Source organism: Anastrepha ludens, chromosome 4 (genome assembly GCF_028408465.1).
Source record: "Anastrepha ludens isolate Willacy chromosome 4, idAnaLude1.1, whole genome shotgun sequence".
Taxonomy (NCBI): Eukaryota; Metazoa; Arthropoda; class Insecta; order Diptera; family Tephritidae; genus Anastrepha; species Anastrepha ludens.
Genome location: NC_071500.1, coordinates 78,423,273 through 78,441,158, shown reverse-complemented (window position 1 = coordinate 78,441,158; position 17,886 = coordinate 78,423,273). Strand labels below are relative to the sequence as shown.

Here is a 17,886-nt window from a genome sequence, read left to right as displayed (position 1 = left end):
ATCGAGCAAAAGTAAATTGATTCTTAATTTTGTATTATTTTCACACATTTTTTACTTTGAATTTAATAAAAGTAATTTTCCTAACCAAATTTATGGCCTTTTTAATTGGTTACACTTCTAGCGCCAGACCTTTTAGGCCTGCCTGTTCTAGCTAACTACATCGCCAAGCAGGTGTTTTGCTTGTTTCGGTTCATTAATGGTATTTTATTTTCCCACCTACACTGCATATCTGGCGAACATTCCCTAATCCGCTACTTGGGGGCGCGTCCGATGGGAGACAAGCATCCATTGCTCGAGATAGGAGTTGAAGAAACCTTTAAACATATGTGAAAAAACTATTTGAAGAATAGCTTCCATACAATTTGTTTAATGATGTGAAGTAGGAAACACTCAGTGAAAAATTGTGCGTTCAATATTTTATTAAACAGCCATCTTTAGCTGTCAGTCCTAATCTTATTGATGATTTTTATTAAAGGGCACCCGCTTTCGTTAACAACAGGAAAAAAATCGGACCCTTGAACTAACATTTAAAAAAGTGCGAAAAGGCAAACAAACTTTTTTTTTGAAACATTCTTCAAAATCGAGTGTCGGGAAAGCGATTAGGTTTTAAAAATCATGTCACATAACCAAATTATTCAGAAGTGACCTCGGAGAGCTTTCCCGGTAACTCTTATATATATATGGGTGCCTTTCAAAGTACAAAGCATCAGTCTTTATCTCTATTCCGAAAGAATATTGCAAACAACCATTATAAACCACTCAGCTTCGGTTATAATTTCAAAGGCAAAGGCAGACCTCGCGGCTGCTAGAAAATCATCTTCGGTCGGACACTTTTTGAATGCACGCATTTTATTACTCTGTCTCAGTCTACATATGTACATCTAAATGAAATTGGCAATCATTGTATACTTTACATATATTCACTCTGTGGTATTTGTTGACTTTTCATTGTTTTACACCACTTTTAGAGTGCGCGTTTCTTTCTTTTCCCCATTAACATATGTTTGTCCAGGGTCTTTCAAGTTCGGGCTTCTTTTTTAGCACTGTTTTGATAGCTGTCACAGTTCGGTGACAATCATTTGACATATGTTATTACAAAAATAAAATTATATACAAGGAATTGAAATCTACTATGGTATTTACGGTCGCTATAATCGTCTAACAGAGCGCAGAATACAATATTTTATCGAGAACTTTTAGTGAACTGTCACTATGATAAGTATAAATACCGTTCATACCAGTTGCTCAATTGAAAACATTTCAGCGTAAGGTAAGCCACTGAAACAGATCAAAATCTGTCAATTGAGCGGCATTCACATCAATTAGGCTGTTTGCCACCACCACTTGGTGAATTTTGCTTAAGGGGTAACGCCACTGTGGGGGGGGTAAAAAAATAGTCGATTTTTGGGTTTTTTTTTTGTAAATAGGAAAGATTATTCGAGGATCGGAGAAAAGGCATTTATTATATTGTATATGTATTAAACTATGTTGATGTAAATTTTTATTAAAAAATATTGAAAATTTGCAAATTTATGTAAATAAACGTAACGAGTTAAAAAAACTGACGTCATCTGGTGGCAACGATACAGCAATGAATACTCATCTTAAATCAAAAACCCAAAAATGTTATTAATCTACACAATAGTGGCTATCGTCGTACGTAGCCGTTTTTTTTTTTTTTTTTTTTTTTTGTTTTTGATTTGAATTTGGTGGTGATTTGAATTTCAATGTGGCCCAAAAAAATAGTTATTTTTAAAATTTTGAAAATCGGCTACGTACAACGATAGCCAATGCGATAACAAACATTTGGAAAAAAAGAAAATTAAAATCGGTTAATTAGTCTTCGAGAACTCGTTGCCACCGTATCAAAAAAAGTCGTTTTGAAAAATAAGCGTTTAAAGTTTTCATTGCGTATTCGATAGTTCTACATGCAGTTACATCTGAAATATTTATACTTACTCATTTCAGTTATATCTCAGTCAATTTTTAAGATTTTAAGTTAATAATTTTTTTACATATTTTTGAATATTTATACTTTCAGAACATGCAAAAACAACTTATACTTATACTTATACAAACTAAATTGCCGTATTTGGCTTTTCGAAGATTCACGATAATGTTTTGAGAACACCTTTATATTCTTCACTTGAAATATGGACTTACGGCCAACGGATCGCGATTTCCAAATATGTGCACAACTTTCTTATATGGATTAGTGAGTGGAAGTAAGCTGTAGTTTTACAATGCTTCCTATATATCATTGGAAACTTCGCCAAAATAGTAGATATCTGTAGGCTTGTACACGAGGAGCAGATCTAACATTTTTTATATTTTTTTGTCTATAAACAGATAATGAATTCCAATTCAAAATATTGAATTTAAAAAAGAAACCTGAGCTTGAAACGCCCTGTATATATGTATATAATTATATATATGGGTATATGCTTTATACTACCGCTACGTGCACGCATATGATAAAAACAGGCAAATTAATCACGCTCACTCATTTCTCTTAATAAGTCTATTGATTTCTTTAATTTATTTTAGACCCCATCTTCACATATCCATTTCGATTTTTTTGCACATTCATTGGCGGAAGGAAATGAATGGTGCCAGCCTCAAGGCATAGCAATTGAATTTTATTTATTTTAGTATTTCTGTATATTTTACATTTATTTCTTATCCGGTTGCTGGCTCATTTAATATTCAATCAATTTTCCACACTCATATTGCATTTTAAATTCATTTAATATTATTATTGAACTAATTGTGTTTAGCATTTCAAATAATCACTCAATTGAATGCATAAACCCCTATAAATACACAGAAGTACGAAACCTATTGCGCATGCAACTTATGTAACAAAAACAATTACCATACATTCGAGTGAAATAGGAAGGGCAAATTCTGCCTACATAAAGGGTCTTTCAAAGTGACGCCTCATCGTATGTTGTCATCGTCCATGCTTCTGCGTCATACGTTAGGACGGGTAATGATGATAGCCTAGTTTTGTTCGTCGAGAGAGAACTTTACTACTCATTTGCCTACCTAGTCCAAAGTAGCACTTTGTCGAAAGATTATCCGTTGGATTTTAAGGCTGATATTGTAATCGGTGTTGATACTGGTTCCTAAATAAAGAAAGTATTTTACAACCTCGATATCATAACTGTCAGCAGTGATGTGCGTGCCGATACGCGAGTGCGCCGACTGTTTGTTTGATGACAGGAGATACTTAGTTTTTTCCTCGTTCACCACCAGACCCATTCTCTTTGCTTCTTTATCTAGTTTGGAAAGGTCTATGATGTCAATATCGTCGGCATGCTCCAGCAATTACACGCGCTTATAAAAAATTGTAACTGAGCGATTAAGTTCTGCCGCTCGCAGAATCTGTTCCAGCATCAGGGTAAAGAAGTCAGACCCTTTAAAGATAAAATAACTGTTTACCGCGTTAGTTCTATCTAGGTTGGGATATGCTTAATTCATGGTATATGGAGACCTTATCACATGAATAAAATGGGTGAAAAACATCTAATATTTCTGTTCAATGTCCTTCTTATGCTCCCGCGTGTTATTAATTGGGTTGAAGTCGCTTGGGTACAAAAGGTCGATTCTGTCGTTTTCTTTTGTGTTTAATTTAATTCAAGCTGACATTAATTGTGCGTTTCGCATTCAATTTTTTATTCCGGCGAGAGCTTTAACAACCTTTTATCCTTTTTATCTTAAGATTTTCGAAACGAATTTGGACTCCGATGCACTTTGGACATATTAGTACTAAGTTAATAAACAGGAAACACTTTTGTGTTTTTTAATAAAAATTAAAATGGAAGGAGCGAAAATTTTAAAGCAGCCGCAGCAGGCATAGGCATTTTACATTTCGCTGTTGAAAGTACTTCTGATTGCGAGCTTTGTACAATATCGATATTAGCGGCATACGTTAATGAAAATTTGGGGTCAAGTGCCAATGTAAGTTTGAAGTTGTAAACGTTTTTTTATACTTTTTTCCAGAATATGTACTTATATTTTCCAAGTAAGCCGGGTAAGGCACACCAAGTCATGTAATATTGCATTTCCAAGGAGTCGTAGTATTACACGCTGTGCTGCTATTACGAGGCGTGGTTTTAGCTAAAGCATGGTTTGCCTCATCAAATCATCATCATTGCTTCCCTGAATCCCTCGCGGGGCATAGTGATATTCAGAGAAAAATGCTATTTTTTAATATAAATGATCGGATGTTTATTTCATTATAAAGAGGAAAGTATGTCGTTAATAGTGGAAAATAACATCAGGCAAATGACTACCACGACCACGCTTACAGGACAATATCCTATTCATGAAATTTTCCATAACCGAATTGCAAAGTAGCTGCCCTATGTCATCGTTAGCCTAATGAATTCCATTTTTGAGGCCTTAAATCTACTCTGGGCTGTTGGCGTAGACCTTCTCTTTCACGTGGCCTCAAAGAAAAAAGTCACAAGGTATTAAATCACAAGATCTCGGTGGCCCGTAAAGGATCAATGGTTTCGTTGCTTGAGTGGCACGTAGCGCCGTCTTGTTGAAAATAAACGTTGTACAGATCAATACCATCCAATTTCGGCCATAAAAAATCGTTAATAATCAATAATCAAATCAAAATAACACATGTTTTTGGAAAACCCTATATAATTTCATCACTTTTACAAATTTTACTATAATTTTGATTGATTTATAGCAGAGAGAACACATTTTTTTCCTATTTTCAAAATTACCGTCATATTGCAGGTGATCGTGGCTGTTGAGCGCTTTCATCCATTTTCAATATTAAATTATTTTGAACAAAAAGTAATATTTTCGAGTTAACTTGCGAACGGATAAATAGGCCGACGGACAGACAGACATGGCTAAATGGAACATTTTGATATATTTACTTACATACATTGCTTTATACTGTTCCATTCAAATTTCATATAAACAAAATTAGAAAACCCTGCCCTCAAGTACGTCAGTATTTATATTTACATGTATATTAATCTACTTTATGGATTACTTAAATGAGTTCCCAATTAGTGCATAAAATTTATTATTTGAAATACTACTAAAATACGTGGGTAAGTAAATACATACATAAAAACATATACACATAAACTTAGGTCTATGATCCCTCTTGTTGCAAATCGGGTAAATTATTCAAAAATTCATTTCTCGTATCTTCGATCAGTTGCTGATACCACGCATCATTAGCACTTGCTGCATCTTTTGGAGTTACGTTCGAAGGTAATGGCTTATCTGTAACAGTCTGGTTGTTCATGTTGTTAGATTTAGTTCCAACGTCAACAGTCTTGGACTTCACTGCCTGGGTTACGTTTTTCTTGAGCATATCAACACTTAAATTTTTTTCCGCATTATTTGCTTTGGCCTTATTGTATTTGTCCTGCACATTCTTTTTATTCGCTTGCTCGTCATTGGCAGACTTCTGCTGCTTGCTAGCTCCAACTTCATCACCCAACATTGATGGCAATTTAAATGGAACGATTGGGAAGTCGGAAGGTAAAAGATCATTTACCGTCTCAAACCCGATATGAGTTTCCGCTTTACCAGGTACAGTCTGCAATGGTATTTTGCCGTCGATAATGTCTTGCAATGCCGCATGCCCGATATTTTCGGGCGCGTTCCCACTCATATTTACATCGATTCCGTGTTGATCTTTGATTGCGTTGGCGAGGTTTTCTGGTGTTTGACTATTAGTCAAATTTAAATGAAGGTCCTTATCGTAAACCACTGCTCCTGTGGGCATATCGTGTGGACGTTGCATATGTATATCTGGTCGTTTGGTCGGCCAATGCGCTTGCCATTTCTCGTGTTCGCCTGCCTCAAATGTGCGTGTATCGTGCAAAAAACCTCGCTCATTGTCTGACAAAAAATGAGTGACAATTACTCGTCCATCTGGACGCACATGCCCAAATGACCCTTCCACGCTGCCATTCACGTAACGTCTTTCATCTCGGAATTGCACATTTCCGGTGCGATTATCATTCACTTCAAATCCAAAAGCATAAGTATCTGGGCCTTAAAAAGAGAAAAAACAATAAAAATATTAGGTGACATTGTTTGCATAAAAGCTCTTTAACTTCAAAAGCTGTATTTGATGATACGCACCATAGGGGTCGCGCTGAAAATAAGAGCTTGTAGCCGGGTTGCCGCCAGACTTCTTTATGGCTTGTGCTTTAGCGTAAGCTAAGCTTCGATCAACTGTGGCAGCTGCATTACTTTGGTGTGCTTTTAGGCATATCACGTAAAGCTGAAAATAATGTAATCAATGTACGAGTATAAGCAGTACCGATTGAAGGTGTAATACATAATATTATAAAGGGTGATTTTTAAGAGCTATGGGAAAGTTTTTCAAAAAAACACACGTAAAATTTTTATTTAAATCGATAGCACAGTCCATATAATTTAATGCTTGAAGATTATTTCATGCAAATGTTGACCGCGACTGCGCTTCAAATGGTTCATCCACTTAGTCAAATTTTGTCATACTCTTTCCAATATTTCGGCCGGTATCTCTCATATAAATGCTTTAATTTTGTCTTCCAATGCGTTAATTGAAGCAGGCTTATCTGAATAGACATGAGCTTTAACATAGCTTAACACGTTCCCTGTCCGCTGAGCCACACATGGTTCAGGAAACGTGCGCCTGATAAGCACTGATACGTTCCACATGTGTTTGATGAACGTGCAGAAGCAAAAATGTCCCTCTACGCTCATGGACCATATGTGTTTCAGGTAGAAATACCCTACATCCGTTTTTGTTTTTAAATTATTATTATTACTAAAGCTATCCTATGACTACAAAAAAACAAATTATTCAAAAAACCCTGTTGGACTTGTTGGTCAATTTTGCATTTTTGTATTGGGTCAGGGAACGTGTTAAATCACAGCTCCGAGGCGGCCAATTGATATCGGAATTTCGGCTGATTATTCGGTTTTCAAAAACGGTAGCCAAAAGTTCGAGTGTAACTTTGGCAGTGTGACAAGTTGCAACGTCCTGTTGAAACCAAATGTCGTCCATGTCATCCTCTTCAATTTTTGGAAACAAAAACTCGTTGAGCATGTCACGGTAACGCTCGCCATTTACTGTAACCGCGGTTTCTCGCTCATTTTCGAAAAAAAATGGCCCGATGATGCCGCCAGACCAAAAACCGCACCAAACAGTGACTCGTTGTGGATGCATTTGCTTCTCTACAGTAACGTGTGGATTTTCTGAGCCCCACATCCGACAATTTTGCTTATTGGCGTAGCCACCGATGTGAAAATCAGAAAAGAAGAAGAAGACTCACCACTTTGGAAATAGGTTTTCAATATTTCCCAATTTTGTTCAAGCGTATAGCGTCCCATTTCGTAAATATCAAACCTTTAAGTAAATTATGAACACATTTGATATGTCATTTGTGTTACCATTCTCAAAAAAATAGGTGGTTCAAAAAGCAAACGCTATATGGCCCACCCGTTACATACTTCTTTAAAATATTTATTTGACGAGATGCTTGCTTCTTCACATTATTTGTTAAACCACTTATTCTTGCCTAACCTTTTTGATTTTCTTTGTTCCTTATCCACGACTGCTCTATTGCTTCTTGAAGATCTTGAATATTAACATATTTTACTCTACTTATAATTCCGATATTCTTATTTAAGTTTTCTTATACTTCTCCATTTTTTGATATTCCAAACCAACTTTGACAATAAGCAACATTTTGGCATTTTGCTTGCTTTCCACCCAACTTCAATTTAATTGGCAAATTTTCCGACCAACTTTTAAAATCAACTTCAAAGTTCAAAATTAAGCGTTGTAACACATCTTTGTTGACTATATAGTAATCTATTGTCGATTCTCCCACTTCACTGATGAAAGAGAAATTAATTAATTAATGCGAAATCATTACGAAAATCAAGCAATATCTTATCTCTACCATTCTCTATCTTATCCTTTGAATTTCTTATTTCGAACCATGTACCGACCCCTACCAAGTCATGGAGTGGTTGTTGTTGTCCCCCAATTCGCACATTCATATCAACAATTAGAATGGGATTAATATTATTATCTTCTAAGAAAAGTGTAATAATATTGTATTATTTATTTCTTTCCGCCACTCAGCTTGCCTTATATATGTATGTGGGAATCAGTGTAAATTCCTCAGCTTCGTTTTTAATTATTAATACATCTACATATACCAGTCAGGATTTATATGTTTAAAATGGATTTTCAAGCTGATTGCAGATCTTTGTGTACGGTTGAAGTTTGAAAATGAAGTTATTATTGTATATTTTTAATGGAGCAAAAAGTATTATAGCTTTATTTATTATTCATCAGACATTTTTCAAAACTCAATAATTTAAACACGTCACTTCAATGAAAGATTTGTAACATCTCCACTTTAAAATATAAAATTAAATGTTTCTTTTTAAAACATTCCTTCTATAAAAATATAAAAACATGTAGATAAATAGAATAAAACATAGACATGTTCACGTGTGAATACCTCCAAAATTGAAAACAACATTTCCAAAGATTTAATTCTTAGTATTATAGTCGTATATGATCAATTCAGTATAATTAAAAAGAAAAATTCTGTCAAAATTTCGATGTTGAAAGAAAAAATTGAGTACATAAACCACACTCAATTAATAGATGTAACTAGTCTCCGTCTTTTACTACTAAAGGGCTAAGTACCCAGTACCAAATATTCAACCAAGGATGAATTCTTTATGCAAACTTTAACAACACATCCAGCTCATTAATACGAGTGTATACACTTTTTTTGTTTCTAACGAATAAGAGTTTGTTAAATACTAATACATTTTATTTGAAATAATTTTTTTTTATGATTTAATATTAGCAATTCTTTCAAATTCGTTATGTTCGGTTATACGTACACTTAGTACCTCCTAAACGGGGTTACCAATATACTTATATTTGTGCAGTTGTAAGGGGTCGCAACTAGCAAAGCTTTGAGAAGTCCTGGTCTAGATGGACTCCAAGGTAAATGACACAGTCACTTTGAGGAATTTGCCAATTTATGACATGCTTAAAAATCATTGCATACTACGCACAGATGAGGGTGTGGAAATTAGCGTGCCAACATTGTATGTACATATCTAGATGTAGTTTATAATCATCGGAGTGAGAAATTTAACTGCGTCTTTTCATGTCTTTACTGGCGAGCGGTTCCTAACTTCTCTTATTCCGTTACATAATAAGAACAGCCAAAGAATGCATTCTAAGACACATTTTCATGAAACAATTGCCTCTGATTGAAATTATTTACTATGTAGGCAAAATACTCGTATAGTTGATATTCAGTACTTTTGCTCCCACATATATGTATGTGTGTATGTATAATTTCGGATACGGTCAACAACCCTTTCAATTTGATTATTCACGCATTATTTTCCCAACACAAAATTCACATGTCTTACCAAATATTTTGACTGATTAATCTACTAACAAAAGCCATCGCTAAAACACTTAAATACCAATAACCACAGAAACTCAAGTTAGAGCAATTACACAATATAAAAGCATTTAATTTTCGACAAATTTATTTGTTTTCATTCACAAATCACTTACGGCAGCAACAGCAAAAATAGTTTGTACACGTTTGTTCAGATCGTAGCCGTACATTCTGCGAATATAAATTAACTTCAAGCTACAGGCCGTACAGGTGGAAGAAATCACGCACTTTTGATCGTTAGAATATCGTTGAAGAAATTCTATTTTGGCATTTTATCTACGCTGAGCCTACCTTCGCACTCATTGATGGGGCAACGCTTACTGAGCATTTAGCACTTAGCAGTGTAGCCAGCAAGTGTTCTAATGCCAAGAAATGAAGAAGTTCCGCCAACGATTGGCTAAAAGAATACTCGCAAATATAGTTGGATCGCAAAAAGTTACTCAATTAACACAGTAAATATATTTTTTGCTTTGCTTTCTTCATTTGCATATACCCCCCTCGAGAGGATCACTGTCTGAATTATATTGGTTACACTCGTACCGAAATAGAGAGTTGTCAATTAAGCGTGAGGCGTAAATTAATTTATTCATTGAAATGAATTAGGTTTTAGCAGTTTATACAGTAAATAAAAAATTTGCGTTAATTTTCAGTTTCAACAACGATAATAAGTAAAGAAGTTCTAATGACTTTATTGTTAAGCATAATTTGCTTATTGCATTACGCATACTCATATGCCTATACATACCGTGGCTGTTCTAAATTAAATTGCATCTTTGGGGACGTACTCGATATAATAATCTTATAGATGTGCATATGCATATGTACATATATAAATATTTATTGTTTATAGATTCCGTTTGTCATTCAGGCTGAAATTGAAGCAATCTCAATCTGTGCGAGAATATATGTATTACATGAGGGGCAGCAAAGGTGCGCATATAGCTATATACTCGTACAGTCAAGCTGCATTAAAAGCTCCAGTTTCACATTCTGTGGAAACGAAACTAGTGCATGAATGTCTTAGCAGCCTAAACCAACTGAAAATTGTACTTTACTGAAATTCCTTACGAATTCGCTGGGGCGGAGTGGGCCAGAACCATATTTTAGTACCAACTTAGCAGAAGCTAAATGCAGGATAAACAGTTGGGATAATTAATTACCCATTGGGAAGTCACACAAGAACTGCGTCAAGCCAAAAGGCTTATTAGACCTTTTACCTGCAATAGGGAATTGCATAGCATACGTAAAAGAGACGTCGGGAAAATAGTAGGTTTTCCAATATGTCACTATTACTTAAGGGGGCAGATACCTGTAAACGGCCATATTTTCCCTGATTTTCATTAAAATTAATCATTTAAAATGAAGAAGTCAATATATTCTTTTCAAAATTGGCATACATTAATATAATATAAATTTTTTTTATTTTACTCATTTAAAATGGCGGATGTACACTCAATTCTTCCAGGAAGGTCGCAGCGGGGCTTCTCAATCGGCGGGCATTGTAGCATCGGCGTCAATGACCTGAATATAAAAAACCGAAAGTTTTTTGTTTATTAATGTCATAATTTCTATATGAATTAAATAAAAATGAAAAAAAAAATCACGGAATAAAATGCTTAAAAAATATTTAGAATTTCGGGGCGAATTTTTCTACTATTTTTGCTACGAAAAAATTATTAACCCTTCGAAAAAATTAGAAAGTAATATCATAAAAAAGATGTGTGCAACATTTCAGGGAGATCGGTCAATAACTTTTCGAGTTATCGTGTACGCCAATTCGAAAAACATAGTATTGAGAAAAACGCGTCCAAAGTTTGAATACAACGTAACTATACCTCTCCCAGCGCTCGAACGCAAAGAATAGAGTCGACACGGTTGACGATCTACAAAAGAAGAGATACTTCAATTTACGTTCTAAAAATTTGTTGACAAATTCTTAAAGGATTATATTAACATTTTATTAAAAAGCAAATTTTTTTTTCGAAAATTTTACATGTATCTGTCCCCTTAAATTACCATCTCCCAAAAATTCACATTGGAAATGAGACAGAGTGTAGACTCTGGCGGAAGGATGATAAAATCACAGAGCATATCTTGCGAAACTATATTGATTTGACAAAGACAAGACTGCACATCTTTGACCGAGATCAAATCGATCCAAATGAAATCAAGAATGGTCCAGTTGCAAACATTCTGAAATTTGTCCGTAAGGCGGAAAATGCTGAAACGGTTGAAATAATTTGGCTCTCAGCCGATTCTCAACCTGAGGTAGGGAACATCTGGGTTAAATAAAACAAGATGTAATACATTCAATGATAGTAGGGCCAGTCAGTCGTAGTGCTTTGCTTGAGTGTATCTCAATACGACAACCGTCGTATATAATATAAAAACGTTTTCGACTCAAATTCTTTCCCACCCACAAGGCATTGGCATTAAAGGCATTAAAACCTGCAACTCCTTGGTCAATTGGCGGCCTTATCAGGGTAGAATAGTTTAACCCTCTTGTGCATATAACCCCCTACAGGCGGGCAACACTTAAAAGCAAAAAAAAAAATAAACTAAAAACACGAAGTGCTTTTTTGTTTGTCATGCAGCTTACACGATTCATATTCTTCAGTTTACCCTTGATCGTGAAAGCTGCATGTGCTTATATTACAAAAATTTTGCAAGTGGAATTAAACGAAGTGACCAAATAACCGAAAAAAGTATTTTTCTGAGAAGGTATTTTTGTGAGACTTCCTAAGAAGTGCCCTATTGGAATATTGAGTTAAAAAAATATTTGGTAAGTAGATTGAGAAGTGTAGAGTGAGATAAAGTGCTCTCCAAGTTTTTTTTTTATGAACATTGTGCCACTGTGTGCTTCACGCTGCAACCGTCTACAGGAAGCCGTATGCAGTGCGTTCAAAAAAAATGTTCAGTTATTTTGAACTTCAAGTTCACATATTATGCTGATTTATATTTTTTATCACTAGAAAAATGTCGCGGTGGGGACGCAAACGCAAATACGACTTGTCGAAGATGTCAGATAAGGAGTTCAACGACTTTATGGACTTTTGCGAAAACAGTGATGAGGAAATTGAAGGCGATGATTTCGATAGTGACAACGACGTGAATGACCCAGATTTTGTGGTCCCCAATCAAAATGATTCCTTTCTACAAGAAACAGCAAACAACATTTCTGTATCTGATCTTTCTCTTTCCCTTGCTGTACCAACTGGTCCACAAGAAAATCTAAAAAGCATGTCTGTACCTCTTTCACAAGGAGAAATTGAAATTACAGGAACAGACGAATTTTCGGGAAGGGGTATACCAACTTCTTTAGCGCACTTTGAATGCGATGTTGCTAATCTTCGAAACAATATGAAAGAGTTTCAAAACTTACTGTGGCGTAAAAATCATCTTCAAATAAATGTTGAAGAGTTGTCGTTTCATAACCCGAATCTTGAAGAGTTTTTTCACTTAAAAACACCCTATGACTGCTTCGCATACTTTTTTAATACAGAGCTATTGGAACTAATTTGTGACGAAACCAATCAATATGCTCGTCAGAAGAAAATAAATTCAACTTTCATCTGCACAGTGCAAGAAATACGAAAATATATTGGCATACTGATATTTATGTCTATATATCGTTTTCCGAATGTGCGATCATATTGGGGCAGACATTCTTTTCAACCAATAAAATATGCCATGCCAGTAAATCGATTCGAAGAAATTCGGAGCTACATACATTTCGCTGATGGATCGAAACGACCATCTAGAGACCACGCTGACTATGATATCTTGTACCTTGTTCGACCTATTATCAAACATATGATTGTTCGATTTTCCTCTGTGCCAATGTCCCAGCGTTTGAGCGTCGACGAACAAATGTGCGGCACGAAAATGTCTAAAACAAATATCAAGCAGTATATGCCGAAAAAGCCTCATAAATGGGGTTTCAAAATATTCTCCATTTGTGACACCAAAGGTTTTTCTTATAGTTTTGAATTGTTTACAGGCGCTTCCGATAACGTCCGTGAAGAAGGAATGCCTGATTTGGGAGCCGCTTCAAATATTGTTGTCCGTTTGTCAAGAAACATACCAGACTTTTCAAACCACATAGTGTATTTCGATAATTACTTTACGTCGCTTGGACTATTGGTTTACCTTCGAAGTCGTGGAATTTATTCGCTTGGAACTTTTCGAGGCAACCGTGTGAAAAACTGTAAACTATCTAACGATGAACAGCTAGTGGTGAAAAAAGCTCCTCGTGGATATTCGGAGGAATTCGTTGCCACCGCATTTGGAGTAGATATTTCTACTGTTGTTTGGAAGGACAGCAAACCAGTTCGTTTAGCGTCAACGTATGCAGGTGTGCAGCCATTTAACTCGAATAATCGGAACGACCGAAACACATTGTCCCGTCGCTATAACCGCAATAGAAAACAGTATGAATATGTGAGCTGTCCAAACATTGTCAAAGAATACAACCGGCACATGGGCGGAGTGGACTTGATGGACAGTCTAATTGGTCGCTACAAAATTCGCATGAAGACTGGTAAATGGCCATCTCGTATTTTTCTCCATGTTATCGACTTGGCAATAGTGAATGCTTACGTTTTATACCATCGCATCAATCGTGAAAAACATCAGCGTGTCGAGCTTCCACGATTTCGGGAAGAAATCGCCGAAACTCTCCTGCTCATATCGGAAACGAAAAAATTAGGTCGCCTCACTACTGCAGAAAAACAAGCCGAAGAAGTACCAAAGGGAAGCAAGTTACTGTACCTACCACCTCCCAATATAAGGTATGATTGTCTCAATCATTGGCCAAATTTCTGCGATAAAAGTAGTAAACGTCAATGTCGTAACAAGCCATGTAAATCGGAGACTTAAGTTTATTGCGAAAAATGCAACATACCACTTTGCATGTCTGTCAAAAAATCATGTTTTAAGGAATTTCATGCTGAATAAAGGACATTTTTGAAGATATGGTGGGAAGTTATTTCTAAGTAAATGTATATGTACATATATTCGTTCTTCTTAGACTTTGAACTAAACTTAACAATTTGTATACTATTTTATAGATTACTTCAATTTTTATAAATAAACGTTTTCTGTTTACTTGTTTAAGTGGTATTGTATTTTTAGTAATTTTTTTTTTAAGCTACCTGCATAAGACCGCCCAGAGGCGGGGTGCTAATTTCCAGGGCCACAGAGCGAATTCGGGTCGTACAAATAAAAATAATATTATATTTGTGTTTTAGAGCCTCTAATTAGTACAAAACATAATTTTATTATAAAAAATCGTTTCTATGCACTAGAGGGTTAAATAAATTAGGGCCAAACATGGCGAAAGCTCAATAAATATTTTGCAAACATGAGCTTTACCTACTCCAAATAAATGTGCAATTAATCTGAACTACAACTATTACTACTACTATACAATTCGCCAAAGCTGGATTTACTCATCCGAAAATTCGCTTTAAAACACTTGGTGCCATTCCTCTAGGATTCCAAAAGCGCAGTGCCTAAAATTTATTCATTAGAAACAAAACATTTTATATAAAAATTGTTAACATATCAACACCACACATTTTGTAAACGCATTAATATTGGGCCCAGTAAACTGGCATCAATAGTCAAAAGCATTTTTTGTTTTTACCGTATGTTTTTTTTTATAATATGTCGTCACCTCATTACCTATTATTTTGAAATGAAGTGACAAAATCAACATAATGGCTTTAATTTTATGCATTGTAGCAATTCACACTTCACAATAAAAAATGTAGACAAACGAATGACGATGTCGACGAACACAATTTCCATCAAAAAAGCAATGAAAAAGTTGACAATTTTCATAAAAACGATAGATTGGTTCGTTTTGCGCCATCTACTAGTACTGAGGCGAAATTGCAGGATTTACTGTTTCTCGTATATTACAGATTGACGCTGTTTGTGAATCTCCATCTAGACATATTAAACTGTTTACAAAGTCAATATATGGGTATATGCATATACTACCTATATAACACTTTATTAAAATTGGCGCTTACACCCTCTTAGGGTGTTCGACCAAACTCCTCCTACTATTTGTGGGGTACATCTTTATGCTGGTGCTGTGTACAAAGTGCTAAGGTGATTGAAATTTATAATTTTTAAAGAAATTATCCTCAAAACCAGAAAATCAAATAGTCTCTGAGTATGGTTTCTCGACTTTAAATGCTGGACACAAACAAATTAAAGCAGACAAAAATCGATTTGTGCAAGATTCGTTTTGAAGTAAGAATGAGATATGTATTGATAGTGTTTTGACTTATACAATGAAGCTAGTTACGGGATATTATTGTTAAATTGCCCATTGTGTGCAGCTCCCGAAACGACAATAGAATTGCTGTGGGTAGATTTTTAGGAACGTTCATTTCCAATGAGAAAATTACAGAGATTGATGTAGGTATCATTAAAATATTATAAGGAATTCTACAGGGCTTAGCATCAGGTGTTTTGCCACAACTTACAGAATTGAAAAAGGGTAAAATTTTAGTTTTTGCTTACGTGATATCAAGGCCGAATGTGAACTCAATGTTTCTCGGACTACATTAAGTCGAGTTTTAAAGCGTTCGGGAAATATTTAGTTATCTAAAATGAAGCCAGCTGCAAAACTTCTTCTCAAAAATGTATAAGTTTTCCAATTTTTTTTCAGGTTATCTTTTCTGATGAAAAAAGAATGTAGATGGGCCAGATGGATTTAGTAGGTATTGGAAAGATTTGCGCTTAGAACCAAGATTTTGTTCAAAAAGAAATTTTGGCAGTGGATCTGATGGTGCGGGGAGCGATGGAAAGATCAACATCCACTTCCCATCAACACGCATGAATTCCGAAAAGTACATAAGTATAATTGTAGCTATTTCTCAATCTACATTCTGGCGGAAATCTTTTTTCCTGAGTTGATTTGCTGTACAATGTATGCCCTTTCTAGAGTGTCCATCGATTACTTCAAAGTTCATTATCATGGACAACGTTTGAGGTGAATTGGTTCGAGCAGTAGCAAAAGTGATTTGTTTCAATGCCGAACAGGATCTTTGAAGTTATTGAAGATAATGGAAATATCACACTTTAGCAGGAAGAGCAAATAAAAAATATTATAAAAGAATCCCGAAAGTGCGTTTATAATTAGGAAACAGTTATATTTGGCCACTCTCTTCTAATACAAGTGATATTTGTTTTGGTGCTTCTTATGTGAACTGGTTGATATATAAGGTTGTCAAAAAAGTTTTGCGGTATTTCCGCAAGCTTGTCTTTGCAAGCGCGTAGTTCTAGTTGTATTCGTCGCATCGGTTCACGCTAGAGCTTTTTGGAAAGCTCTTTTCACGTGCTAACACGTGTTTGATTAATTGTTGTTTGCTTTTAGTCATTCGTGAGTTATAGTGTCGCAAACATGGAGCAAAATAAAGAGAAAATACGGCATATTTTACAGTACTACTACGATAAAGGCAAAAATGCATCTCATGCTGCCAATAAAATTTGTGCAGTTTATGGACCCGATACAGTTTCCATTTCCACCGCACAACGATGGTTTCAACGTTTTCGTTCTGGTGCAGAGGTGATCGAAGATGCGCCACGGTCCGGAAGGCCTGTCGTCGAAAATTGCGATAAAATCGCTGAATTGATCGAAAGAGACCGGCATAGTAGCAGCCGTAGCATCGGCCAAGAGCTGGGCATGAGTCATCAAACCGTTATAAACCATTTGAAGAAGCTTGGATTAAAAAAGAAGCTCGATGTATGGGTGCCACACGACTTGACGCAAAAAAACATTTTTGCCCGTATGGATGCATGCGAATCGCTTCTGAATCGCAACAAAATCGATCCGTTTTTGAAGCGGATGGTGACTGGCGATGAAAAGTGGGTCACTTACGACAACGTGAAGCGCAAACGGTCGTGGTCGAAAAGCGGTGAAGCTGCCCAGACGGTGGCCAAGCCTGGATTGACGGCCAGGAAGGTTCTTCTGTGTGTTTGGTGGGATTGGCAGAGAATCATCGACTATGAGCTGCTTCCCTATGGCCAAACGCTCAATTCGGACCTGTACTGCCAACAACTGGACCGCTTGAATGCAGCACTCATGCAGATGAGGCCATCTTTGATCAACAGAGGCCGAATTGTCTTCCATCAGGACAACGCCAGGCCACACACATCTTTGGTGACGCGCCAGAAGCTCCGGGAGCTCGGATGGGAGGTTCTTTTGCATCCACCGTATAGTCCGGATCTCGCACCAAGTGATTACCACCTATTTCTGTCCATGGCGAACGAGCTTGGTAGTCGGAAGTTGTCCACAAGAGAGTCCTGTGAAAATTGGCTCTCCGAACTTGTCATCGAACAAAACGGCGCATATTTGACTTAAATCGCATTATTATAACCA

At 35.9% G+C, this 17,886-nt stretch overlaps 2 protein-coding genes across 2 annotated transcripts; one reads left to right on the top strand and one right to left on the bottom strand.

The window, feature by feature from the left end:
* Positions 1 to 4,267: 4,267 nt before the first annotated feature.
* Positions 4,268 to 9,834, bottom strand: LOC128861745 (uncharacterized). The gene is made up of 3 exons (XM_054100121.1): positions 9,605 to 9,834; positions 6,133 to 6,274; positions 4,268 to 6,042 (listed from the first exon to the last, which is right to left on the bottom strand). Exons 1-3 carry the CDS (start codon positions 9,656 to 9,658, stop codon positions 5,129 to 5,131), a joined length of 1,110 nt encoding a protein of 369 aa, XP_053956096.1. The 5' UTR covers positions 9,659 to 9,834; the 3' UTR covers positions 4,268 to 5,128.
* A 2,630-nt stretch (positions 9,835 to 12,464) lies between these two features.
* LOC128861881 (piggyBac transposable element-derived protein 2-like) lies at positions 12,465 to 14,366 on the top strand. Its single transcript, XM_054100256.1, has one exon. The coding sequence runs from the start codon at positions 12,465 to 12,467 to the stop codon at positions 14,364 to 14,366; it is 1,902 nt and encodes a 633-aa protein (XP_053956231.1).
* The last annotated feature ends 3,520 nt before the right edge of the window (positions 14,367 to 17,886 follow it).

What these genes read in the sequence shown, in the direction of transcription:
- LOC128861745 (XM_054100121.1), bottom strand. Translation starts at nt 9,658, where the DNA reads ATGTACGGCTACGATCTGAACAAACGTGTACAAACTATTTTTGCTGTT. An exon ending in CTATTTTTGCTGTTGCTGCC is followed by an intron (nt 6,275 to 9,604) that starts GTAAGTGATTTG and finishes CATTATTTTCAG; the next exon opens with CTTTACGTGATATGCCTAAA. An exon ending in TTTTCAGCGCGACCCCTATG is followed by an intron (nt 6,043 to 6,132) that starts GTGCGTATCATC and finishes TCTCTTTTTAAG; the next exon opens with GCCCAGATACTTATGCTTTT.
- LOC128861881 (XM_054100256.1), top strand. Translation starts at nt 12,465, where the DNA reads ATGTCGCGGTGGGGACGCAAACGCAAATACGACTTGTCGAAGATGTCA.